The sequence below is a fragment of the Spermophilus citellus genome (assembly GCF_964194105.1).
Source record: "Spermophilus citellus genome assembly, chromosome: 7".
In the NCBI taxonomy this organism is placed as follows: Eukaryota; Metazoa; Chordata; class Mammalia; order Rodentia; family Sciuridae; genus Spermophilus; species Spermophilus citellus.
In genome coordinates, this window is record NC_138188.1 from 104,061,161 (window position 1) to 104,088,163 (window position 27,003).

Below are 27,003 nucleotides of genomic sequence, written 5' to 3' on the forward strand. Positions count from 1 at the left end.
ATTAATAAGTTTAGGGTTAGATCAAATGAGACAAAAGAATTTATAATGTTTCATAATCCGAAAAGCCTAAATCAAGGGTAAGATTTTTTCCTTTCCATCAGGAATCACCTCAAGATGTATTTTATGCTCAGATTAAAATTTAACTTTTAGGGGCTGGGGATGTGGCTCAGGCGGTAGCGTGTTCGCCTGGCATGCGTGCGGCCCGGGTTCGATCCTCAGCACCACATACCAACAAAGATGTTGTGTCCGCCGAGAACTAAAAAACAATAAATATTAAAAATTCTCTCTCACACTCTCTCTCCTCTCTCACACTCTCTCTCCTCTCTCACTCTCTCTAAAAAAAAAAAAAAATTAACTTTTAAGATCACTGATCCAGGAAAAACTAAACAAAACCAAAAAGTGGGGAGTAGTTAGAGAACCATAAGTGAAGAAATTCAAAGAGATTATAATATTATATTATAATCAGCAACTGCACGTACCTCTGTAGGAGGAGACATAAAGTTCTTTGGGTCCAGGATAAATCCCACAGAAGTAACTTTGTGACTCCAACCTCCAGTGTCACTCCTTCCCATGCCTAAATTGACAATGGAGCTTTCTTTCCATCTATAACTACTCAGCTATTTTGTAACAAGCTTCTATCCTGTTTCAGAATCCTCTGGTGTCCTCAATCTGGTTGGACATTGGAAAAAATAGTCTAAAGAATTCTGAGACTTTGAGACAAAACCTTTAGTAGCCTCTGCAATACCCTCCTCTAGTACTATCTTTAGACTCTTGCAGTCTGAAGTGTGGGCTGCAGATTGACAGTACCCACATCACCTGGGAATATGTTAGAAATGCAAATATTCAACATTCCCTCCATCCAATTTCCTACTGAATTGGCATATGCATGTTAATAAGATCCCCTAGGTATTGTGCATGTACATCAAAGTATGAGAAGCTCCTGTCTAGATGTGATTCTTCAACTTTCAAGTGCGTCAGGATCCCTAGAGGATGCCTTGGCTGGGCTGGGGAGACCTAACCCAGGACCAAGTACAGTCTGGGAACCACTGCTGTAGTTGATTGCACAGAGATGAAATGAATCCTTTTCTATTGCAAGCCTGAAGGAGAATCCCTATACCTTCCAACTCAGCCAAATGAGAATCCAGGAAAGCTAGCACTCCACAGGGCCTCTTCCCTTGGGTTGTTTTGCTGCTGCCACCTGCTCAAACAGAGCTGTAGACAAGAGGTTCTAGGGCCTCTGTACCAAAGCCAGAGTAAATGGAATGTGTTTTTCCCCACCTTTAAAACAAACAGAGCCTGAGTTGCTGGTGCTGAGAGGTAGAATACCAGGAGGTCCCTTTCTGAGGACAGGCTAGGACAAGTTGATGACATTGTACTGCCCCTTTTCTAGGATGTTCTTTATAAAGACTCTTTAAGTCCAAGGCTTTTGTTTGAGTCCTACTTGTGAATACTCAGAGTTCTTAAGTTCGCTGGTGCTCTGCACAGCACAACAGCCATACACCTCAGTACAAACTACAAGTGCAGAGGCTGGGGATTAGCTCAGTGGCAAAGAGGTTGCCTAGCACATGAGGTCCTGGGTGTGATTCTCAGCACCACAAAACAATGACAAAAAAGGAAAAAAATCCCAATGAAACAAATCTGTAAGTTCAAACGCCCCAGGCCAAGCTTGACACCCATACCCCTAATTCACAATCTGTGTACTTGATTCCTACTGCCGTTGTGCTACAAAGATATGCCTAAGTGTGCGGAAAAGAAATCCTGAAGAAGCAAAATTGTTCTCACATAGAAACGTTTACCAAAGGACACCATCAAAAGAATTGAGATGAGGTTTGACTGGTATAAGCCCACTGGATGGAAGAAGGCAAGCTCTGTTTTCACCAAGAAAACCAAATTATAAATTTGTACCCTAGATAAGCTACACATAGAAATAGTAGTTGTCACTACTATTTTTATGAGCTTTTTAAATATATTTTATTTTTAGCTTCTTATATGCCAGGGTCTGTGCTAAATGTTCACAAGTATTACTTCAGCCCTAGCTATGAGTTAGTATCACTATTATCTGCATATTGCAGATGTGGGAATTAAGAAACAGAATCATTATACATTTTGTCAAAGGTTAGAAAGGTAGTTTGGCCTCCAAATGTGCCCTCTCAGCCGTAGACCATATGAGGCCAGTTAGAGAAGAGCATGGTGGAATGGGGAGAGAGTTGTCATTATTGTGCACAGGAGGGTTTTTTGTTGTTGTTGTTGTTGTTGTTGTTGTTTTGTGTGTGTGTTTATGTGTGTGTTCTTTTAAGCATGGTAACTCTTTCTTTATTTGCATGAGAGTAGGAGACAAAAATCTTACCAAGAACCCTATTTTCTAAGACACATCCAATAGTAGCTCTTCCAATAATTCCAATCCAAGGTCCACTCCCTGACCATTTTGCACTTGGGTTAACTGAGAATCTTCTCCCCAGTTTCAGTCATGGAGGATAGGCTAGGATCAAAACATGGGTGTGTCCCCCAAAGGGAGTGACTCTGGGCACATACAGCCTTTGAGGGATGGACTGAATACTTTAAGTATGATGAACTTACTGAGCACATGGGAGGGAGAGCTTGGAAAGTGCTATAATAGGGAATTCAGGTAGAATGCAGAATCTGAACACCTGGTGTCTCCCACACAAAGGTCCAGTCCACTTTGGAATTGTGTGTACATGTGAACCTGTGCAATAAGCATTAGTGAATTAGTATTAGTTTAATTTAAGGAAATAATGGATTGGATATGTGTTGAGAATATAAGCACAGTGTTTACCCAGGCCTTAGCTTATGGGGCCTGCATCAGCTCTAGGCCTCCAGGAATCACTGAAGACTTAGTCTGAGGCTTGGATTGTTCCCCAACAAACCACTATTCCCTGCTCTCTCACAGGGGGAATTCAGATGGTCCTGTCCAGGGACCCAGGTGGCAAGTGACTGGCTGCTCTCTCTGTACATCTGAAAGGACTGTGTCTGCTTTCTGCGTCACCAAACTGGCTGAGTTCCCCAAGGTCAGCCTTGAGGAGAGAACTGCATGCCAGGCTCATCTGTTAGGGCTCTGAACCTCAAGAGTGGCAGGAATCCAAGAGGCCATGTCAGTCCCTTTCATGTGGTCTACTTAAGTCAATGACTAAAAGAGGCAAAAAAATAAATAAATAAATAAAATAAAAGGAAGAGGCAGAGGTTCTCACCTTTAAAAAGACATTTTAGCACTTTAATCTTTAAATCGCGTTTGCCATTAGGTCAGATTTTCTTCCAGTCATTTTTCCTTCACAATTTTTTCTTTTCCTTTTTTTTAACATAACTGAATTCAGTGTATATTCAATTTTGTGTCTTATTTGTCTTTTATATTTTATAAGTATATAAGCATTTTTCTTCCCAGTGGGAACTGCTTTTCATAAGCAACTAGTAATGGTGAGTGAGTTAAGTAAATTTGTAAAATAAGGGAGTGGTTCTTCAATTTTAGGTTGCATCAGAATTACCCACAAGTAACTCTGCTTATTAAAACTTAGACTTCGGGTCCCACCCTCAGAATTTGAATCAATAGGTCAGGGGTGGAGCCAAAGATTTGTATATCCAACAAGTGCCCAGGGGATAATGATGATGGTGGGCAGGAAACCACATCAGTGGTCTCTGGTAGAGAACCAGTGTAATGAGGAGATTGAGTTGTGGAATTTCCAAAATCACCTCTCGCATCAGATATCTAAATTATTGCGTATTTCTCATATTCTTAAAATGCATGAGTGTTCTAGGTTTGGCCAAAATTCTATGATTTTTTGAAAGAGAAAAGGAATCTCACCTACCACTTGTAAGTAATTATTTCCATTTGTAGCTTATGTGAGTTCCATACTTATTCCTCTTTGAAGAGACAAGGATTTTTAAAAGGATATCCATAAAAGACAGTCAGATTGACATCTAATACTTTATTGTTTTTTCCTTTTCTTTTACATAGTTCCATATGTGTTAAAGAGCTGTGCGGAGTTTATAGAGACTCACGGTATTGTAGATGGAATCTACCGGCTTTCAGGAGTCACCTCAAACATACAACGGCTAAGGTAAACAAAAAGAAAGCACCAGAATTCTCCCATAATCCTCCCTCTGTCCATACCTCTGTTGGCAGGTCTTGGGAGTACGAAAAACCTGATGGAATGGTGGGAAGAGTGGTGGTGGCCAGAGATCAAATGGGACTGCTTTCAGATGCCCAGAAGCTCCCCAGCCTGAGAAAATTCTTTTCAGCAATAGGTTCTGGAATTTTTAATCTGTTTCTTTGTCTTGAGCAAGGTTTAGTCTTAGGCAGTTTTGATAACTCCAATGATCTGAATGACAAGTTAGGAAAACGTGGTGATGTACTACCATTCCCTTGCCTACCTAGAAGCTCGGGTAGATCAGGTCTCCTTAGGTAGTGTTCAGAGCTGGGGGATGGCTGTGTTTTCCAGTTAGCACACATTTGATATTTTACTGGGTCGAGAAATCAGAAGTCTGCATGATTGTTCATTTCTTTGATACTGGTATTTTAAAAATTACTAATGGATAAACCATTTCTAATTCTATGGGTATATCCTAAACATTTAAAAGAAATTTCTATCGCATTAAGAGGACAAAAACCTTTTAACACAACAGAGATATATGTGTAGAGTATATGTAGCATATGTATGCAGTACATATAAAGTATATATTTTCTATGACTAAAGCAATAGGTTTATGTATTTTGCATAATATTTTTAATGCCAAAACAAATTCATTTGGTGGTTATTTTTAAATACTTATAATATGTTCTTTAGTTATAAATGTCAACTTGTAAAACCATAAAAACATTCTTATTGTAAGAATAATGTGTAAATGAATAGGTTATGCAGATAATTCAGCTCTCTTCTTCTTCCTCCTATTTGGTTTCTGTCCCTCCTTTCCAAACCTCACTTAAAATTAAATTTTATCAAAGGAAGAAAACATCCTTTTTATTCCTGGTGAAACAGTGACTCTTAAGAAAAATAATTTGTTGATTACAGCCATGGATTTTAATGAATATACCTGTTTACATCATTCTACTCATGTGCTATTTTTTAGATTTATTTTAAAAAACAAGTGCTTTTTTTCCCTTCATGGTGCTAAAGATTGAACCCAGGAATTCCCATATGCTGGGTGAGTGCTCTCCCACTAAGCCACACCTCCAGTTTCTAACAGCAGATAGTTCTTTTTTTTTTTTTTTCTGGTACCAGGGATTAAACTCAAGGGGCACTCAACCACTGAACCACATCCCCAGCCCTATCTTGTATTTTATTTAAAGACAGGGATTCACTAAGTTGCCTAACACCTTGTGATTGATGAGGCTAGCTTTGAACTCGAGATCCTCCTGCCTCAGTCTCCCAAACCACTGGGATTACAGGCATGTACCACTGTACCTAGCAGCAGGTAGTTCTTAATGGTTTACTCTTAGCTCTGAAGTGCATTACCCACTATTGGTAAGACCTTTTGGTGGTGACAAATTCTTCTTCATTTAAGAACTGGCTTTAGCTTTAACAAGAGAAATTTGGGGGCTAAATAAATAAGCTTTACATTATTCTCCCTCTGTTCTCTTAGAACATACACCTATGAATCCATGAAGCCATGGTGCAGCTCTCCTTTAAAGGCCCCATTGCTTGCTTTCAGTTCCTGACAGCATCAGAGATCCCCTTGCCCTTTTCAAGGGACAGAACTGCAATATAGAATGTGCAGTGGGCTGTTTTGAGAATGCTGCTTCTGAGAGTCCTGTTGACCTTGTCACTCCCTTACTGACCAAGTGAACACTCTCAAGAAGCCTAACTTCTATATGAATCATCATCATTTTTCAACCAATTTTTAATTTCTAACTACATATTATTCGAGGCAGTATATTCATGTAACCTTTTCAGGACATGTTTTCTGATTGTAAACCAGGTCTGGAATCAGATGATGTTCCCAGACAACCCTCTGTGGAGTGTTTAAGATAGTTATAAGCTCATCTATACCATGGGAATCACCATCAGGCAGCCTCAAAGGTTCCATTGAGCATCAACGAGATAGTTGGTTAAGTTGTTTGTGACATCAGTATATGGAGATGAGTGATAATGAACTGACTGATCCACCCTGGTTTTGGTCTCTCTTATAAGAGAGGGAATTTCATTTGAGCAATGTTTTGGAAAATTACTGAAATCTCAATAGGCCCTTTTGGCAAATTGTTTTCATATTTCCCCATGCTAATAACCGAGATTGCAGATAGAATGCCACAGGTTATCCACTTGTAAATGAGCTTTACGTCTTTCCAATCACAGCAGATTTTGCAAGGAAGAGTCACACCTGAAGTTGAAGCCTTCCCATGACTTTCTTGCGCCTGGGGTAGATTCAAGGTCAAAAATACAGTTGGATCACATTGTAGGCTCTTTTACCCCTCAGCTGCCAAGCAGTTGCTGACATGTAACACATGTTCCCTGGGATTGTTATGTCTCCGTCTGTGTTGTTTCAGGCAAGAGTTTGGCTCAGATCAATGTCCAGATCTGACAAGGGAAGTGTACCTCCAGGACATCCACTGTGTGGGCTCCCTCTGCAAGCTCTACTTCAGGGAGCTGCCCAACCCCCTCCTGACTTATGAGCTCTATGGGAAATTCACGGTGAGTGTTTGGATTTCCATCATGGTTGCCGGGTGGGATGCATGAAAGGGCTAAGGAGAGTTTCAGCACTAAAATAACAATAATAGTACTCACCAGCTGGCTGACATTATCTTAGCATGGTGATGGAAGTTGGATGGTATGGTAAGGAACGTAAGGTAGTGGAACTGTCCGCTAAATTTTTCTTTCTTGAATTTTCAGAATCATGTTGTTTGTTTTAAGAGCTGAATTAAATTATCTCCATGTTTATTCAACTGATGGGACTCATTGTATAGGGAGGAAACTGAGAACCAGAGAAGAGAGGTGGCTGGCCCAAGGTCACTCAGCAGAGGCAAGACAGGAACCTGAGACCCCTGATGCTAGGCATGCACTACTGGTTCGTTTCCATCAGGCTATTCCTTCTGTTTCTTTAGGGGGTTGGAGAAAGAGGTGGGTAGGTAGGGAAGGGAGTGAGAACAAACAAAACTCAAGAGGAAGGTCAGAAAGCTGGGAAGAGATCAGAAACTGAGAAAAGCAATCCAGAGGAAGCACAGGAAAGGTCAGTTTATTGGGTTGGTGGGCAGGATGAATGGACAAGAGCAAAACTCCTATCAAGTAGCTATATGGTCACCAAATTGGACACCCATGGGCAAGTTAAAAAGAGAATAAATGCTTAAAGGATGTCTGCAGAAATATCATTAAAAATAGGGCTTGAACATTGTGTTGCATGAGTAGAAGTATAGAGTGGGCAGAATTAGATTTACCCAAAGTTGGTGTTCCGCTAGCAAAAGAGGGGAGAGGGAGACTTGAGAATATACCAGGGCACCATTGACACAACTGACGATGGGATTTAGTCTGGACAGGAAGAGAAACAAGAGTATAAGGTGATGAGTAACACTAAAGAAGTAGATCAAAGGATTCTTCATCTCAGTAGGTCAATGGAGTGATGGAGAAGGGGAGTCACAGGGAGAAGTTTGAAACTGAGAATCTGGAGGAGTTGTGGTTATTGGTAAGGACCAGATCTAGGTTCTAATAGTGAGAGAGGATCATGCTCATAGCCCTGTAATTAACATCTTTTTAAAATAATTTTTTTTCATGGTACTGGGGATTGAAACCAGGTCCTTATACATACTAGGTAAGCACTCTACCACTGAGCCATCCACCAGTCCTTTGTATCTTTTTATTTTTATTTTTATTTTTGAGACAGGTTCTCACCAAGTGGCCAGGCTGGCCTTGAGCTTGTGATCCTCCTCCCTCAGCCTCCCTAATTGCTGGGATTACAGGCGTGTGCCACCATCAGGTTCTGTGGTTTACTTATTTTGAGCATATGAAAAGTTCTTCCATTTTAAATGATAAAGGAATAAAAAAATGCTACTTCTTTTTAAAAAATTTGTTCTACTTAGTTGTACATGACAGCAGAATGCATTTGAATTCAGTGTACACAAATGGAGCATAACATTTCAATTCTCTGGTTGTACACAGTGTAGAGATCCAGCATTCCCGAAATCATACACGTACCTAGGGTAATTGACCATCTCATTCCACCATCTTTCCTACCCTCATAACCCCTCCCCACCCTCCCCTCTGCCCAATCCAAAGTTCCTCCATTCTTCCCATGCCCCCTGCCCCATCATAATCAGAGAAAACATATGGCTTTGTTTTGGGGGGATTGACTTACTTTGCTTAGCACAATATTCTCCAACTCCACCCATTTACCTGAAAATGCCATAATTTTATTCTCTTTTTATTTTAAGAATAATGCTATTCTTAAAATCAGGCTTGGGTCTTTAAATATGTACTTAAAAGTTTTCATTGATACTAGGAAATATTCATGATGATAAATTCAAACAGACCCAGATACATAGCTTTAATTTTAAGAAGGATCAAAAGAAAGGATGCTTAAAAGACTGACCCATTTATTTTAGTGATGGGATCATACATCATTTTTCTTGCTTCTCTACACATTAACTTTCCTAATTTTATCCACTAAAAATACATTAATGTTTTGATGAAAAAAAAAAAAAAGACCAACTCACACATGCAAAAAAAAAAAAAAAAACTTAGGGGTAAACATTGACCACTACAGAAGTCAACACATACATTTGGTTGTAGAGTTGTCATAGTAGACAATTTGAGAAATGGAAGAAAGTAAAAAGGAACCCTTGGTCTTTCCTTAAGGACCAAAGACTACAGTGTTAACATGTTCTGAGTGTTTCCTTCAGTCTTTTGTTCTTTGCATAGTGTTTTTGTTGTGTTAAGTTTTTCCAGATCAAAATAAAAGTGTGTTTTTAAAAAAGTAATAATCCTAGCAGCTCGGGAGCATGAGATAAGAGGATCTCGACTTCGAAGCCAGCCTCATCAATGGTAGGGCACTAAGCAGCTCAGTGAGGCCTGTCTCTAAATAAAATACAAAATAGGGCTGGGGATGTGGTTCAATGTTTGAGTGCCCCTGAGTTCAATCCTCAGTACAAAAAAAAAAAAAAAAAAAGGTAATATAAAGGAAGTATAAAGGATAAGGTATAAATCACCTGTGGAAATCCCACACTCAAGCGTATCTGCCATCTTCTCTTTCACTCTTTAGTAAGGGTTCTCTCTCTCTCTCTCTCTCTCTCTCTCTCTCTCTCTCTCTCTCTCTCTCTCAAACACACACACACACACACACATACACACACTTTTTCTTTTCAATACAATATATTCCTGTTTTGGGACATTTTCATTTCAACAATGTGACAATCTTTTCATGTTAATAAATGTAAAGAGACACTGTTGTCACAGAGACTTCTTTCACATGGGCCATGGTTTCTTTCTTTCTTTCTTTCTTTTTTTTTTTTTTTTTTTTTTTGAACTAGGGCTTGAAACCAGGGTTTCTTAACCACTGAGCCCCCTTTTTATATTTTATTTAGAGACAGGGTCTTCCTGAGTTACTTAGGCCTCTCTATGTCGATGAGGCTGGCTTTGAACTTGTGATCCTTCTGATGGTACATGATTTCTGAAACCAGTCTCCCACTGATGGACATTTAGGTTTTTGGTTTCTCAATACTTGCTTTTATTAAGACTGTTATAATAAACATTTATGCACATTTACATTTTTGTCTATTTGCACCCTTAGGGGAGAAAAATCATTGAAGCAGACTAGCTGAGTAAAAAGTTCTTACTTAAAATTCTGTTCCCTATTTTCAAACTGTCCTCCAGAGAAACAGGAATGTGCTTTCCTTGCAGCTTTGCCAATACTGGATATTTTCCATTTATTAAATTGTTCGCCAATCTGAATTAACTAAAAACAATACCTTATTGCTATTTTAATTGTAAGACTCCATTGTTTTCTACATATTTGTGATCCTCTTGTCAGTATAATAGTATCATCTTTGAATGTGATAGAATATCATCATGTAAATGAATCAAGTGAGTCTAATTTCTCCTAAATGCTATCTATTCTATTGTAGTCAGAGGTTGATAGGAATTCTTATCTAGAAACTTTAGAAATATGTTTCTTCTTAGGTCTTATCTACAGGCTAAGAACAAAACGCACATTTCTCTCTCCTTGTTCCCTTCCCTGATAGGACTGGTCATGTTGTTCTCTCACAGCAATTGAAATATACAAAAGCAACATTTTGTCAACTTGTCTTCAAATTTGAAGAAAGTGACATTGTACTTAAGCAGTGTATTGACACTAAAAAATAAAATAGGAATGTTTTGTTACGAATTCTACAGAAGTAGGACCTAGCAAAGTTAATCATGTTGCAGAATTTATCATTTAATAGATTTCTTTGATCACAGTAATGAAGATAATATAAACAACCTTCAGGGATATGAAAATAGCTGTGTTACATTGTTGTGCATTCTCACAATAATTTATTTAAATTTACTTGCTCAGCTGAAGTCAAAGAAGAGAATGGAATGAGAGAATTAGAAAAAAAAACATTGGTGGAATAATAGTAACATATTTGTTGAGTGCTTACTATATCATAAACTCATTATAAGTATTATTTCATTTAATCCTTAAAATAACTCTATGAAGTAGATTTTATTGCCTGTTGTATAGATGAGTAAACTGAGGCTCAGTGAGACTTGTCTGGGTGGTACAAGTGGTAAGTGGGGGTAAAGATTAAAATTGTCTCATGAATCCCATGCCACTTATAAGCAGTGATCACTTGAGTAGGTAGTAAATAACACAATGCCTATGTATTATAACATAAATAACATAATAAAAAAAATACTAAAGGAAGAGTTCCATAAACAGTGTTAGGATAATTGCTGTTGGAGAGGAGGAAATCAAATTGAATTCTTACCATTTAGCAGATTTCAGGGTACAGAAGAATAACAATTAAAGCAAAGGAAAAAATTACAAAGACAAATTTAACCAACTAAACTATTTGTACATTATTTTTTCTACATTAAAAAACACAGTAAATATCAGGACATGTAACTTAGTGGTAGATCACTTCCCTAGCATGTGTGAGGCCCTGGGTTCAATCCCCAGTACTGCAAATAATAATAATAATAATAATAATAATAATAATAATAATAATTTAATTTAAGAAAATAATAATTTTATTTAAGAAAAAATACATTAATAAAATTAAAAAGCAAGTGGCTAACTATAAAAACTATTTATAATAAAATGACAAAAGAGATTAATATTCCTTATATATAACTCCTACTTATCAATGTAAAGAGAAAAATCACATAACACTCCTCTAAACAAAGAAGCAAAGAACTTTAACAATTCAGAGAAGAAGAAAATATTTTAAAATTGTTGATTATTAGGAAAATATATTGCTTATTTTTAAAAATTTTTAAACATTATCATTTCATGCTGGTAAGCTCATAATAAGACTGACTCTTTACAGTTTTTTACTGGAAATATAAACTTGATGAACACTCCAGAAAGTCATTAGAAATTACTGTCAAAGTTCCTAAAATGTTCAGATTCTTTAATCCAATAAGTCTACAATTAGGACTCTACAATAAGGTAATAATCAGGTGTATACACAAATAACTGGTTTCTAAATATTTTTATTGCAATGGTATATATAATATCCAAATTTTTTATTGTATCTACAAGATAGAAGTTGGATATAATAAATAATAAATCTATTTTTTAAACTGTGTAGCCAAGAAGAGTTATATTTTTTTATGAATGTTTATTAGTCACAACAGAAAGTTAAATGGGGGCAGGAATCAGTATGTAAAACTAAATAGGAAATGATTCCAGTGTTCATATTTGATGCTGAGAGGCCTGGAACAGACCACTTCTTTTATGCTTCCTATATAAGTAGGTGGATAGTGGTTATTTCTGAGTAGTGCAATAAAGGGTGATTTTTATTTTTTGCAAATTTCATATTTTAGTTTTTAGTACATTATTAGTGTCCTGTGGTTGCTGTAACGAAGTACCACAAATCAAGCAACTGAACAGAAATTCATTCTCTCACAGTTCTGGAGGCCAGATGTCTGAAATAAATTTCACCAGGCTGAACCTGAAGTTTGAGCAGGGCTGGTGCTCCCTCCAGAGGATCCAGAGAAAAATTCACTCCTTGCTTTTCCCAGCTTCTGGTAGCTGTTGGTTGACATTCCTTGGCTGGCAGCCACATCACTCCCATCTCTGCCTCCAGGGTCACATTGCCTTTTCTCCTCACTGTGTCAATTTCCCTCTGCATCTCATTCATAGGATTCCTAAACTGCTTTTAGGGATCACTCAGATAGTCTAGAATAATCTCCCCACTCAAGGTCCTTACCTTAATCACACCTTAAGGACTCTTTGTCCAAATGCTTTAACATTTCCATGCTCCAGGGATTAGGACCTTGTATCCTTGGGAGTTATTATTCAACCTACCACATTACGCTTTATTTTTATCAGAAAAAAAATACACCATTCATTTTAGGAAAAAAAAATTAGTTTTGTTCAGATCAATTAAGCTAAAATTCTTACACCCAAAGTAGAAAATTTTGCTGATTTGGAGTTTTTAGGGAAGGTACTATAATTACATATTTATATTGAAATCATTTCTTTATGTATCAGTTTCGCTCATTAAATGTAAGCTTCCTGAGGACACAAACTATTTTATTAGTTAGTGTGTTTCTTTTTCTTGTTCTTCAGCTACTGGAAAATGTGGTAACTATTACTTAGTAAATGTTTGCTGGTAGGTTGCTGTTGACCTACACACATCATCTAAATGAAGAGGCAAACAACTAGTGCCTGAGCTTAAGATGATTGCAAAGGGGCCAATGGCCACTTTTTACACTGAAAGTCCCATATCAGCAGAAATCCTTCAACAGGCAAACCAGGATGATTGGTCACCCAGCCAGGAGCCCAAAGTCCAGGGAAGCTACCTCAACAAGGCTGGCATTCATCCTGGTGGAAAGTGGTCCTAAGATGATACTGTCCTGGAAGTGTGGCCCAAATGTAGCTGCTTGGTGCTTTCAAGCACAATGCAAAATATTAATGTAATCACTTATTTTATTCAAAAAATGTTTATTGCTCACCTACTATATACAATTGGCAGGCATAGTTCTAGGGGCTGGAGATTTAATGGTGAGAAAGACAGATACTATTCTTGCTTTAGTGAAACTTACATTTTAATGACGAAGAAAGATGATAAACATATGTAGGGTATAGAGTTATAATGAGAATTGTTGATAAGTACTATGAAGAAAAATAACACGGTGTAGGGGAAAGGACAGTGTTTTAGGATAATCAGAGGTCTGTCTATGAGGTGACATTTGAACAGAGACAACGAAGCAAGAGAACAGATTGCGCAAGTATCTGGGGGAAGAGGGTGGCAAGAAGAATCAGCAGGTGCAAAGGCCCTTGGCTTGGTCCATGCCAAGCTTGAGGGAACATGCAGAGCCAGTGTGGGCCAGCACTTAGCCAGCAAAGTGAAGGTGATGGGAGACTCGGAAGAGAAACTCACAGATGGCCAGATCACTTGCTTGCTTCCACGGGTATGCCAAAGTCACATGCAAAAGACCCATGAAGGACATACAGTAGTTACCTCTGGAGACTGAGGGTCTGCAGTTGGAAGGAAAACTAACTTTCCTCTATTTATCTTTTCGGATATTTTGTTTTGTTTTTATCTTGCACATGAATGTCCTTTTTTAAAAAAAAAAATCTAATAATTTAAAACAATAAAGAGGTTTATAACAATTTTTAAATAATTAATTAAACTTGAAATTGCAGCTAGGTACAGCAGGAAGGGAGAGTTCCTGGTTGGTTGTGTTGAGTCACCATAGATAGTAGTAGGGCTCTCCAGGCAGCAGAGGTGTGGTAGCAGTGGTAGCTTTGGGGAAAGAGAACCCTGAGTAAGGGCCCTACCACCACGACCAGATCCCAGCCTTTTCCCAAGTCCTCAAAGAGCAGGAAGCTGGTCTTGTTAAAACAGATTGGGAAAGAACTAATAGATTCAGTTAAGATTTAGCCTTTAGCCAGATTGGCCTGGCTAATGTGGAGTGAAGTCCTCTCTTTTGGAAGACTGAGGGGGTTGAACTCAGGGGTGCTTTATCACTGAACTACCTCCCAACCCTTTTTATTTTGAGACAGAGTCTCACTAAGTTGCTGAGGCTGGAGAACTTGTGGTCTTCCTTCCTCAGCCTCCCCAGTAGCTGGGATTATGGGCAGTACCACCTTGTCAGGCCTGAGTGAAGTTCTCTACAGGCAAAAAAAAAAAAAAAAAAAAGGTCAGAATTTCAACACCTCTTCCCTAGTTTCAGTGACAATTGTGCCATCCTGACAGGGGAAAGTAAAGAAACTAAAAATCAATGTGCAGTGACCTGACCCCTCCAGGAGAAAAACAAGGATCTAGAGAGCTTCGAGATAGGATTCGGGTGGAATGGGGAGAGGCTGAGAATGATGAAATAAACACCAATCCCAAGTGGGACCTGCAGGCATCAGGGCAAGCCTGCGCTCCATCTTGGAGACTAAAGATGACTAACAGCTTCCTAAACGTTAAAGGAACTTTCCATGAGGATTGATAACTTGACCTGCACCTTTATTCCCCAGACACATTTTTTTAAAGGGGAGTGGTGCAAAGCTTTGCAGAGCTCCATCCTGTCGGTGCAGAGGAAGGAGGGAGGCCTCCCAGCCCTCCCTGCAGGCACCACAGAACTAGGAAGGTCCACAGGCATTCGGCAGCCCCTCCCTTCCCTGAAGCCTCTCCCCTTTGCCCTGCCGGTGAGGTTCTCCCTAACTGTGGAGTTGGTCCACTCCACAATCCTATTTTCTGAGAAACAACTCCTAGGAAGAGAAAGGGGACTTCCCGGAGGCCCCATCCTTGCCCCTGGCCCTCCATACTTCAGGTCTTACAAAGCAAGGCCTGCAGCTGTGATCTCTCTTGGCCTGGCAGACCCAGCAGGAGGTTGGGACCCCTGAGACTGTCAATGCTCCTGGCCCCACATTTCTCCCCATCTCTGCTGAGGAAAAGAGAGCTCAAGTTTACCCTGTAGAGAATTCTGACTGCCTTTTAAAATTGTGGGCTTCTGTATATATGTGTGACTTGAATTAAATAAAAAGGGTAAACTAGAAAAAACTTGGTGGACAAAGCCCTGACATGATGTCCCCATGTAAGGTTCACCTATAATGTGCCAAGCACTGTTCTGTAAATGGGGACTTACCACATTCCTGCATTTAGAGAGCTTTCCTTCTATCAGAGGAGACTGACTTACCGATAACCCCGCTAGATAAGTACATTGGACTTAGTAGGAGAAAGTGAGAGGGTTGGGGGTGTCCTGGCTGGGATAGGACTCCTCTAAGTCAGGCTAGAACATAGAGGTGTGGCTCAGAATAGGGCGCGGCAAACAGAGTAAGTAAAGTTAGTGCCTTCCACACTTAATGAGAAATGAGTGCCTAAAAACTACAGTTAGGAGTGTGAATATCAGCCAGGAAATGATAGCCAAAGACTGAATGGAGATAAATAATACATGAAAATCATTTGTTAGAATCTCAGTTTTGGTTGTATTGCAGCAAACAGTTATTTATTAAATTTAAAAATGCATTTTATTATTACACCAGGCATTATATTTGTCTTAGTTTTTTCACTGCTGTGACTAAAGGACCTGACCAGAATAATTGTAGGGGAGGAAAAAGTTTATTTGGGGGTTCACAGTTTCAGAGGTCTTAGTCCACAGAAAGCCGGCTGCATTCTTTGAGGCTCAAGGTAAGACTGAACATCATGGCGGGAGAGTGTGGTGGGAGGAAGCAGCTCACATCATGATCAGGAGGCAAAGAGAGATTTTTCTACTCTTTGGATAAAAATTATATACCCCCAAACCACACCCCCAAGTCCCACCTTCTCCAGCCACACCCCATCACTTCAGTGACCACTGTTAATCTCTCTTAGGGGATTAATTCACTGATTGGGTTAAGACTTACAACCCAATCATTTATCCTCTGAACCTTCTTGCATTGTGTCACACATGAGCTTTTGGGGTAACCTCACATCCAAACCACAACAGTATGCAAACATAAAACAAGTGTGTGACACCAAAAGGAAATATTAGATTGTATCAGCCATATAGATGCCTGTGAATTCAAGATCAAGGTGGGGGTGGGAGTGGTTTGGTGGTACAGTGCTTGCCAAGCATGAGCCAGACCCTGGATTCAATCCCAGTGCTACAAAATAAATAGAAAATAAAAGATCAAGAGCCCCTTTTAAAGCACATATTGGTCTAGGTAGGGTTACTCAGGCATTTACATATGAGGAAAAAAACATAGAATGGTAGCTGAAGAGTTGTACATTTTTAATATACATGAGTTACACATCAGTTAAAAAATAAAGTGATTGCCATTGCCTTGGACTCAGTGAGTGCTCATGATCCTGCAGTTCATGAGCACTCACACTCTGCCCTGGAGAGGCCCTTGAGCCTGGGCACAGACTAGACAGATTCTCAGGACAGGGACACAGGGCTGGAATTAGGGGACTCTAGCCAGAACTTCCTGCCTGGTACAGCAACTCTGGCAGGTAAGAGATGAGCAAGGGCCGGCCTGTAAGCACACTGTTTTCATGCTATTACTGTCTCCCCTCCCCTGTGCTGATGGAGGAGCAGAATACCCATGCAAAAAGTAACCAGAAAGCAGGTTGGGGCAAGGCCACCAGGTCTCAGGGACAAAGCTCTTATCCCTGCTGAGGAAGGCACGTCTATTCTGCTTCTTGGCTTCCAGGATAGACAGCAGTTGAGGACTCAAGGTCATGGAATAGTGATAGGCTAGGTGTGGAGAGGCCTGTGCTCCTGTGGAGACAGCAGGCTCAACTTCTCACTCTGTCTCTGATCTCTCTGAACGTGAGTGAATCTCTGAGAGTCTGCTTGGACTCAAGGAGCACACCCAGTCCTGCAGATCCTTACACTTCCTTACCCACACACCAACAGCCATCCGAAGACACTCAGAGACCCAAACAGCCCACCCATTGCCAAGTGCATGCACTATGAGATGCTTCATAATGGGAACCCTCAGAAATTGTAGTTGGTTGGTTGGTTTCATAGAAAAGCATGCCCTTAGGAAGGGGGATCTGCCCTCTAAGCATGGTTTTGACCCTGGAATCGGGGGATTGAGTAATAACAGCTCAGGCCAGTAGGTGTTCATGTTCCTGAGCACTCACTAGGTGACTTCATGTTCCTCTCCACAGGAGGCAGTGTCATATTGCCCAGAAGAAGGCCAACTGGCCAGAATCCAAAATATTATCCAGGAGCTTCCCCCATCCCATTATAGGTAAGAATCCTTGGAAAAAGAAATATGTAGACTCTTAGTGTGGTATAATGGTAGGGTGGCATGATAAATGGGAGCAAATTCAGTGGACGATGGCTCTCCTGGGGGCATTAGGAGATGAGTGGGTAGGTCACTGTTATCAAATTGTGTTGGTACCAGACCAGGGTCATTGTAGTAAAGGGCAGCCTGTCTCCCAAGTCACTAGCAGGGCGCTCATCAAGAGTCCCACAGGAAGTCATTCTAATACAAAGTCAGTGACATCTTTGGTTCTCACCTAGATTTATAGCATGACCAGAAGATGGAAACCCAGATGGCTCTTCAGCGGGGATGACTGTGGCTCTGGAGCCCTAGGCTGACTGAGCTCTATACTGCTCATCAGTACTGGTCCTTACATCATCTCCCTCCTTTGGCTTCAGTCTCACAGCTTAGCCCTAATTTCACCCCCTTTCCCAGGGTTCCCCACCCCTACAAGGGGGCAGATTTTGATGTGGTGTAAAAAAGAATTTCCCAGCAGTCACATGTTGTTCATCCATGAGATGAGTTTCCTAACAAGTACCAACTTATCTGTACCTGGAAGAATTTTTAAAAGAGAGTGGGCTCTTAAGTGAGAACCTATTTGAAGACTGTGGGGAGGCTACCCTGAAGGATCTTAGAAGAGCAAATGGTCACCAAGACTCCTCAGCCATGAGATCTATGATTCCCTGGTTCTGTCTCCAGCTAGTGCTCCGTGGGACTCAGCTGACTTCTAAGAAGACTGATCCCTGTCCCCACCCCAGGCCAAGGTGCCATGGCCTAGAAATTTACTTCCAACGAGCCTTCAAAATTCATAAGATAGAAGTAGAGTCTCTTAAATCCAAACTTAGAAATTATCACCAGATTTCAGGCTTCACACAGGCCCTGTGGTTTTGTGCTTTGTCCAAAAAAAAAAAAATTTTATATATATATATATATATATATATATATATATATATATATATATATATATATAAATTACAGGACCTTGGAATACCTGATTCGACACCTGGCCCACATCGCCTCCTTCAGCAGCAAGACCAACATGCATGCCAGGAACCTGGCCCTGGTGTGGGCACCAAACCTCCTCAGGTAAACACCACTCCCTCACCTTCACCCCACCCTGGTGGGCTCAGAGCCCACCAAAGCAAATGAAACCTGGATTCTTCAAAATTGAATCTCTTTGAAACAAACTAGTAGCTTAGTAATCTTTTATAGCCCATGTCAACTAAGGGTGATTTTAATCACCTAAACTGTTTGGCTGCTAACTTGGAAACTCTGGGTTCCAAAGGCATTTGTTAGATCGAGGTGTGGCTAAAGTGATAGATCTGTATGTTACAGTTTCTTGAAAAGGCCTTTGTTTTCTCTAGGTTCATTGGCTTTTTCTTGGCTTTGGTGGGGGTACAACTTGCTATAACTTGAATCAACTGCTTCACGTGACTTTGCAAAAGATGACCTGCTCCGCGGGACTGATGGGTGGAGGTGGGAAGGGATCCCATATGTTTATGGGATAGTGTTTGTAGTCTTGTAGTGTATAATTCCAGATAACTGTTTTAAGTTTCAGTGGGTTGGGCTTTACAGCCTTTGGAAACACCCTTTGATCAGTCTTAAGAGTTAAAATATTCTAGAAGTGATTTAGGAGATGATGCCTGTGTAAAAGGCCCACTGGCTCTCCTGACTGCTTCAGGTTGTAAGGCAGACTCAGTCAGTAGATATGTTTCTTCCACGGTTCAGGTCTAAAGAAATCGAGGCCACTGGTTGCAATGGAGATGCAGCCTTCCTTGCAGTCCGGGTCCAGCAAGTGGTGATTGAGTTTATATTGAATCATGTGGATCAAATCTTCAGCAACGATGCTCCTGCGTCTCTGGAGAATGATGGTAATGACTCCTCCTGGCATCTACCCCATCTATCCCATCAGCCTATCTTTTCTTGTCTTAGTTATGGGGCCCAATAATAAGTGAGGGTGAGCTTGGTTTTGGCCAGTGTGTGTGTGTGTGTGTGTGTGTGTGTGTGTGCGCGCGCGCGCGCGCACACTGGCCACTGCCTGTCATTGTCTGTCAATCCTGCCTATATACATGTATAGGTGTGCAGTGAAAATATGGTATGTTTGCCTGTGGCTTTAGCGCGTTTTTGATTGGTTGAACACATAACCTACCCCATGAATGTGGTGTGGTGGACTAGAACTAGAAAAACGTTCCATTGGTTTAGTGAGTTCTTAAACTCTTGGTCATCAAAAAAGGCAAGGGCAACATTTTTCTCCTTGATGATTTACTTTCACTGTGATGTTTCTGAAGAACCATATGTCATTGCCTTGAAGTCTTAAGTGAATGAGTTAAGAGGCAGTAGGCTCACACCCACATGCATATTCAGAATGTATTTCCTGAGTGCTTCATTCATTTTACCTTTTACCAGGCAGTAAGCATACAAAACTGAATATGTGTGCTTATGGGCATCTCATAATGATACAATGAATGCTAGGAGAGAATTGGCTTATGCTGCTTAAACTCCTGCAAACCTAATTTGTAAAAACTGTAAATTCAGTTGATCAAGATGCCTGGTTTTCTTGATTTCTCATTTGTGAATGAAACTGGTTTTCCAGCATTGATGTGCCTCAGAGATACCTGATGACTTGTTAAAACATGGATTACTGGACCAGAGTTTCTAGTCCAATCACCTATAGTGCAACAGATAATGTACATTTCTAACAAGTTTCCAGGTGATGCAGACACTACTGGTCACTGGTGTATGAGACCCATGTCTTCAAAATATTTGTTAACTGATTAAAACATTTTTCCCATTCAGTTAGTATATTTAGGGAAACCAGAATAATCTATTGCAATTGACTCAACTGAGAGAGTTTGGGTACCAATCTAGGTCTTCCTGGCTCCAAAAACTTGTTTTAGTATGTATAGGGCATGTTTTGAACCCTCAGTAAATGTTAGTTCCTTTCCTGCTCCTTTTACTCCTCAGTCTTCACTGTTAACTTAATAGCTTACGAAGGCTGCAGACAGAATATGATGTGCATAACATCCCAAGAAAAAACAGGGGCATTCTCCTCACCAGGCAATACATACATGTCATCTAACAGAGACATCTAGGATGTTAAATTTATGCAATGCTCCAGTTTTGTGGATCAGAATCCAATACCTTTATTTTATAGATGAGAATACTGAGGTCAGAGAGATTGTGATAGCTACAAGATTTATTAAAAAATAGTGTGCACTGAGAACCACCTATATAGCAGGCAGTGTCCTAGACTCTGGGGACATATCAGTGCACAAAATAACAAAGTAGCTTCCTTGCACATAACTATGATCTGAGCAGCAAGACAGCAACATATCTTATAAATAAATATATTATCACCTTAAAAAATAAAACAAATATATATTATCACTTCAAAAAAAACAAGAGGAAAATAGATCACAGTAATGCAATGATTAGTGACTTTGGGGTGTTATTTTGGCCGTAGCCTCTGAGAAAGTGATCCTTGAACTGAAACCTGAATGATACAGGGAAATCAACCAAGTGAGGATCTAGGGGATAAATGTTCCAAAGACAGAGAACAGAGAGGGGAAGGAGCACAAATCGCAAGCTCTTCTGTGAATTATGAAGTTAGATGGCTGTTACATATCTCAGCAGAGATGATGAGCAGGCCAGGAACTGAGGCAGATGTGGCTACTGAATCTCAGCCTCCCACCCTGCAGTCCACATTCTTCCCATTGTCCCAGTTGTTCCCAAAGTGATGTAAGTCAATAAATAATTAATGAAAATGATAATCTAGAATCTATCAACAAATACCAGAAGTGAATTAAATTTAAACATTTTCACCCTCCTTTAGGTTAAGTTGGAAAACTGGGTTAAACTCAGACACGTTCTGAAATATTTTCAGGATCACAGGATGTATTTAACTACAGCCCTGCAGAATGGCTCTTGTGCTTATCTTCCTGGCAACACCCCACTGTCACTTACTGTTCCCATTTTCTACCAGTCCTTTTCAGTGTCTTCATTTCCTTCCACTAGAGTGAGTCATGCTCTGCAAAGAGAAATGGTGTCATCATCCAACTTGTCCGCAAGTCTCTTCACACCTTCAGAAGTCACAGAAAGCTGGCAAAGTCACCAAAGGCTAAATAGAAGCAAACTTTGGCTTCTTTTTAACTTAGATCAGGATTTCTCAACTTCAGTTTTACTGCTATCTGGTGCCAGATAATTCTTATTGTGGGTTGCTGTTCTGTGCAATTTGTGGTGTTCAGTAGCTTCCCTGATATCTACCTACTAGATGCCGGTAGCCGTCCTGCACACATTCATGACAATCAAAATGTCTCCAGACATTAACTAATGCCCTTTGCTGGGGTTATGCAACCCCCCTACCCCAACAACCACTGATGTAGAAAAGAGATAACCCTATATATCATTGATTGTCATCATCAATTCCATTCCTAAGAAGAATACCACAAAATAGGAAAGCGTTAGCTACACACACTAGAAGATAACTGGGAGGTACGTAAAGAGCTATATCTCTCTTAGAAGTGTGGTGTGTAAAATGTGCTTTTCCTATAGAGATAAACACTTAGGTGATCCAGGGGAACTAGAGGCTCCAGCCTTCAACTGTCTTGGAGTAGTTGTTCTCCAGCACTAGGGAGGATGGGCAGGCAGGCTCCTGTCTTACCCTTGCTGAGTCAGGCCACCTCTGTGGCTGGACAGACATATCCATCTCACCAAAGCACTAGGCAGAGGTTTCAGGAGTAAAGACCCACACTTTATACTGTAGATCATAGTCATCGCTCAACATATATTTGTTGAATGAATGAATGAGTGGTCCCTCCAAATAGTACAGAAAATGAAGCTATTTCCCGAGGGCCCTGTTTGCCCTGTAGCTAGTCTGGCTAGAATATTTGCAAGTTTTCTGTGTGCAGCCTCAGCCCCAGGTCCCATCAGGCCCAAGAAAAGCCAGAATTAGCACTCAGCTCCTTGGTGTGAGGTCAGAATTGAGGGGCTGTGGATGGTGAATCTGGCTCCATGCATGGGCCTCCTCCCAGACTGAGCTCTTCTTTTTCCTTTATAGAAAATCGGCCCATCATAAAGAGCCTGACGCTGCCAGCCCTGTCCCTGCCCATGAAGTTGGTAAGCCTGGAGGAAGCTCAGGCCCGCAACCTGGCTACTGACCATCCTGCCCGGAAGGAAAGGAGGGAGAACAGCCTGCCTGAGATTGTGCCTCCCATGGGCACCCTCTTCCACACCGTCCTGGAGCTACCAGACAACAAGCAAGTGGCATTCTTTTAAAATTCTGGGGGATGCAGAGCGGAGGGAGACAGAGGAGGAGAGGTAGTCTCAGAGTCTTGATGGAAGTGTGGGTTAGGGATGCCGTCTAGCGGGTGTGTAAAGAAAACTTGCAGAAGAGAAGGGAGCTGTCTCCACAGTGCACTCTTCCCACTGGTGATGCCGTCCATCACTCATTGTCTCAGACAATGACTGAGATCCCCGGTGTCCCACAAAGACCCCAAGCACCACGATGGGAGTGGGGTCGTAGGAGGAGAGTCTTGTCATGTGTCAAGCTAAATCCTTTACTCCTTAGACTAAATAGGCTTGTGGTTACAAGAGGAAGTTTACTGAAAAGAAAAACTTGACCCCTCGGCCTGGTCTCCATACCCACATGACATTATAGGAGGCACAGAGGAAGAATCCAAGACAGAGGCCAAGTTGACAAAGGGGGCCACTGTAAACTGAACAGCATGCCGGAGCTTTTCTGGGGGAGAAACCCCTGTTTCCTTCAGTGAGTGGATCATGCCCTCCTGTAACTGAGCCCACTCACCTCTCCCTAAATCAGTGGGGAATGAGACTCCCTCCCAGGGATCAGGAAGATGAATGCCTTGGAAGGAACATTAAGTACATTTTCTCTGTCTTTCAGTCAGAGAAACTGGGGTAAACTCCAAAGAATGGCACCTATTAAAATACACCTCAAGGCCAAGTGCTTGGGAAAAAAAAAATAAGCCAAGTGCAGAACTTCCCACCAAGCACTACAGACTTGTCTTGGATTATTATAAAGACATACTAAGGGTGTGGTGGTACTCGCCTGTGATTCTACCTACTTGGGAGGTTGAGGCAGGAGAATCTCTAGTTTAAGGCCATCTTTAGCAATTTAGCAAGATCTGGTTTCAAAATAAAAAGAGTTGGGGATGTAGCTCAGTGTTAGAGCACTCCTGGGTTCAATCCCCAGAACCAGGGGTGGTGGGGTGGAGGGATGGGATGGAAATTGGTATCTTTGAAGATCCAGGGCTACACTCTTACCTGAGTTCCTATCAGAATTCAGAACTGTGTGGTTACTGATGACCTGAGTCTCCCAATCTGTGCCTCTGTTTTCTACCAACCCTGCCTCTAACTGATGGCTTTGTCTCTGGCCCTGGAAAAAAAGGGTCTTTGCTCTGACTCATGAAAGCTTAGCTCAGTCACCGAGGGCATCTCCAGACAGTGTGAAAGTCAGGCTCAACTTGAATTTTAGAGGGGGAATTTCCTAAAATATCAGAACCATTCACAACTAAGATGATTGAAATCTTTCTCAATTTGACAGTCTCCTTGAAATGACAAGTTAAATTAACTTCTTATGGCTTGACTTTTTTAGGAGAAAGCTTTCCAGTAAATCAAAGAAGTGGAAATCTATATTTAACCTGGGACGTTCTGGATCAGACTCCAAATCAAAGCTGAGTAGAAATGGGAGTGTATTTGTGAGAGGACAGAGGCTCTCAGGTAAGAAAGGCCCTGAAAGAAAAACTTATAAATGAATCAGGGGGACCTTTTGTTAAAAAAATATTTTTTTCTGACTTAAAATAAATTGCACACAAAGAACCTATATATCCTCCATGCAGCTTCCTCCTGTACTAACATCTTACATAAATGTAATACAGTTATCAAAGCCAAGCACTAAGCTGCTTGTCTGAGGAGCCCAAAAGCAGCAGAGTTGAGATTCAAACCCTGATCTGTCTGAATGCAGAATGACCTCAATGGCTATAGTCCTGGGGCTCTGCTCAGCTTCTGACCCCCCACCTTTTTTTCTTAGCAAGATTTGACCTCAGAGAAACTACTTTCCATCCCGCTCAGCTCTCTAAAAAGAGATGATGTTTGGGAACATGTCTAGCTTAGTCTGTTTTCTGTTGCTATAGGAAAATACCTGAGACTGGGTGATTCATAAAGAACACAGTTCTTTATTTTGGCTCAGTGTTTTAGAGGTTAGAAAGTCCAAGCATGGTGCTGGTATCTGCTTGACTTCTGGTGAAAGCTTCATTTTGCTTTACTCATGGTGGAAAGTGGAATGTAAGCAAGTGAGTGCAGAATAACTAAAAGGGGGGCAAACTCTTGCAAATTGCTAATCCCTTCTTGGGAGAAAGGCATTGATTCATTCATGAGGGCACTGTCCCCATGACTTGGACACCTCCCACTAGGTCCCACCTCACAACACTGCTGTACTGAGGAATTAAGATTCTAACATATGATCTTGGGGCAGGGGGTGCACTCAAACCATAGCAATTACTATTACTGTGCCTGGAGTAAGTTTTTACTCATTTAAGCCGCACTTTTCCAAAACCCTGCTGTGGGAGCTTACAAAGATATGTAGAACACACCAGGTATATAACAGGTGCTCAAAGCAAGTTTGATTTGGTTGAAATCTGTCCCAGCATGAGTTGGTGGGTGAGTTTGATGGAGGAACAACCATGCTACAGACTTCAAGGAACAAATGTGCACCTGGGGAGAAAAGTGATGCTCATTCCCCACTTCCCACCCTGGCCCTCTCACCTGTTGTACCAAATTCCTGGGTGCTGATAGACTTGACTACAGCCAAGAATTCTGCTGCTAGCCTGCCAATTGGGAGGGGTTACCTGGGACCCATGGATACTTTTTGTACAATTAAATTAGGTTCAGGACTCCTCATTTGCTAATAATTATTTGAAAAAATTGCAAAATTTTCTTTTCTCTGTAAAATATTAATAAAATTTTGATTTATCAATGTTCCTTATTTGTAAGCCCAGTTTGATTAAGATAAAGTAGGAACTTCTAGAGTGAACCGGGAGAATGTTTTCTGAGGAGATAAACATAAAAGCTTGAAAAATTTTTCTAAAAGAATTTTTTTCTTGTGTGCCCATAACCTGACCTACTATTGTGAATGCTTCCTCTTAATATGCACTCCTCAGGAATATTTTTTCTTTTGTCTTTAGTGGAGAAGGCTACCATCCGACCAGCCAAAAGCATGGACTCTCTGTGTTCAGTGCCTGTGGAAGGTGAGTTTGTACACTTAGTTTCTAAGCTGGGGATCACAAATGGGAGATTGGAACTCACCCCGGGCTTAAGTTGTCAGGCTGCTCCTCCGTGGTCGTGATCGCACAGAAGCACCCAGTCCCTCAAACTCAAGGGCTTCACCTGGCTCTTGCTGTAACATCCTCTACTCTATCACCCAGCTAGACCTAAAGAGCCTTCCTTTTTCTCCAGACGTCTCAAGCCATAAGGGAGACCACAGGCACTTTTCATTCAAACCTGAACCAGATAAAAGGTCAACACTTGAAAAGTAAGGCAGAAGCAGCTCAGGCAGAAAGAAGAGCCAAGTATTGATTGGTTTATGCCTCATGGCTTTACGCCTAAATGGTTGTCTTGAATTTGAGTATTTCTGTAGGTATGAGTTTCATAATGCTTGCCAAGTCATGATTCTGAATTGGCAGAATCATTCTTTCATTTATTATTTACCAGTAAACATGGAGCAAGTACCTGCTGTGCATCAGGTGTATGCAGTTTGCACATGATTTCCTTTTTGTGGGTAAATATATGGACAGTTACACATGAGGTGACATGCATCACCAAAATGACATGAAACCATATCTGTTCTCACAGCTCTAGCCTTAAGGACTGATTTGCCTCTCTCCCTCTCTTCTATTTTTTTTTTTAAAGGAAACCAACAAGCCCAATTACAAACTACAAGACAAAGGGCTTCCCTGGCAGCAGACTGCTCAACCTACTGTATATTTATCCCATGATTTTCCAGTGCCTTTAATGAAAGACATTTTTCTCTTTGATAAATGAGGCAACATGAGAATCAGGAAACACTCAAAACAGCTTTTTTTAAATTATATTTTTTAGTTGTCAGTGGACCTTTACTTTACTTATTTATTTACATGCGGTGCTGAGAATCAAACCCAGTGCCTCACACATGCCAAGCAAGCCCTCCACCCTGAGCCAAAACCCCAGCCCCGCAAAACAGCTTTAAAAAGAAAAAAATCTAAACCTGAAAATTCTCGGTGAGATCTTTTTAAATGGTATTGACACTTTTAGCATTTTCTTTTGTTTATATTCATCCATTTGCTTTGGTTTTGAAATCTCTTAGGAAAGTTCTTGCAGGATTTAATATATCATCATCTGCTCCATATGACGTACATGGGTGCTGGACAGGTCATCTATCTTTTGAGTCTGTCTCCTCACATGTTAAAGGGGATGATTACATTTCCTTTACAGTGTGGTCATAAGAATTTTAAACATAAAATTATGCAAGATACTCAGCATTGTGCTTGGTATCAATTTAGAAATCATGTCCCAGAGCCCTGGAAACTCACATGTCATCTCAGCTTATTTAGTCCCCATTTGGACTTTCCTTTGCCTTCACTACTTAAGTCAGTCAAGAACTTGCTCCTCACAACTGTGCTTTCT

General features: G+C 40.7%; 1 protein-coding gene across 1 annotated transcript in view; it reads left to right on the top strand.

Annotated features, from left to right (window-relative positions):
• The window catches only part of ARHGAP31 (Rho GTPase activating protein 31), a 106,562-nt gene that overhangs the window by 65,140 nt on the left and 14,419 nt on the right, over positions 1-27,003 (top strand). Inside the window, exons 2-9 of the mRNA XM_081302336.1 lie at positions 3,968-4,070; positions 6,494-6,638; positions 17,231-17,313; positions 18,307-18,414; positions 19,057-19,199; positions 22,385-22,583; positions 23,939-24,063; positions 25,527-25,589. Coding sequence (XP_081158462.1) covers positions 3,968-4,070; positions 6,494-6,638; positions 17,231-17,313; positions 18,307-18,414; positions 19,057-19,199; positions 22,385-22,583; positions 23,939-24,063; positions 25,527-25,589 — 969 coding nt within the window. The remainder of the gene's footprint in view (positions 1-3,967; positions 4,071-6,493; positions 6,639-17,230; positions 17,314-18,306; positions 18,415-19,056; positions 19,200-22,384; positions 22,584-23,938; positions 24,064-25,526; positions 25,590-27,003) is intronic.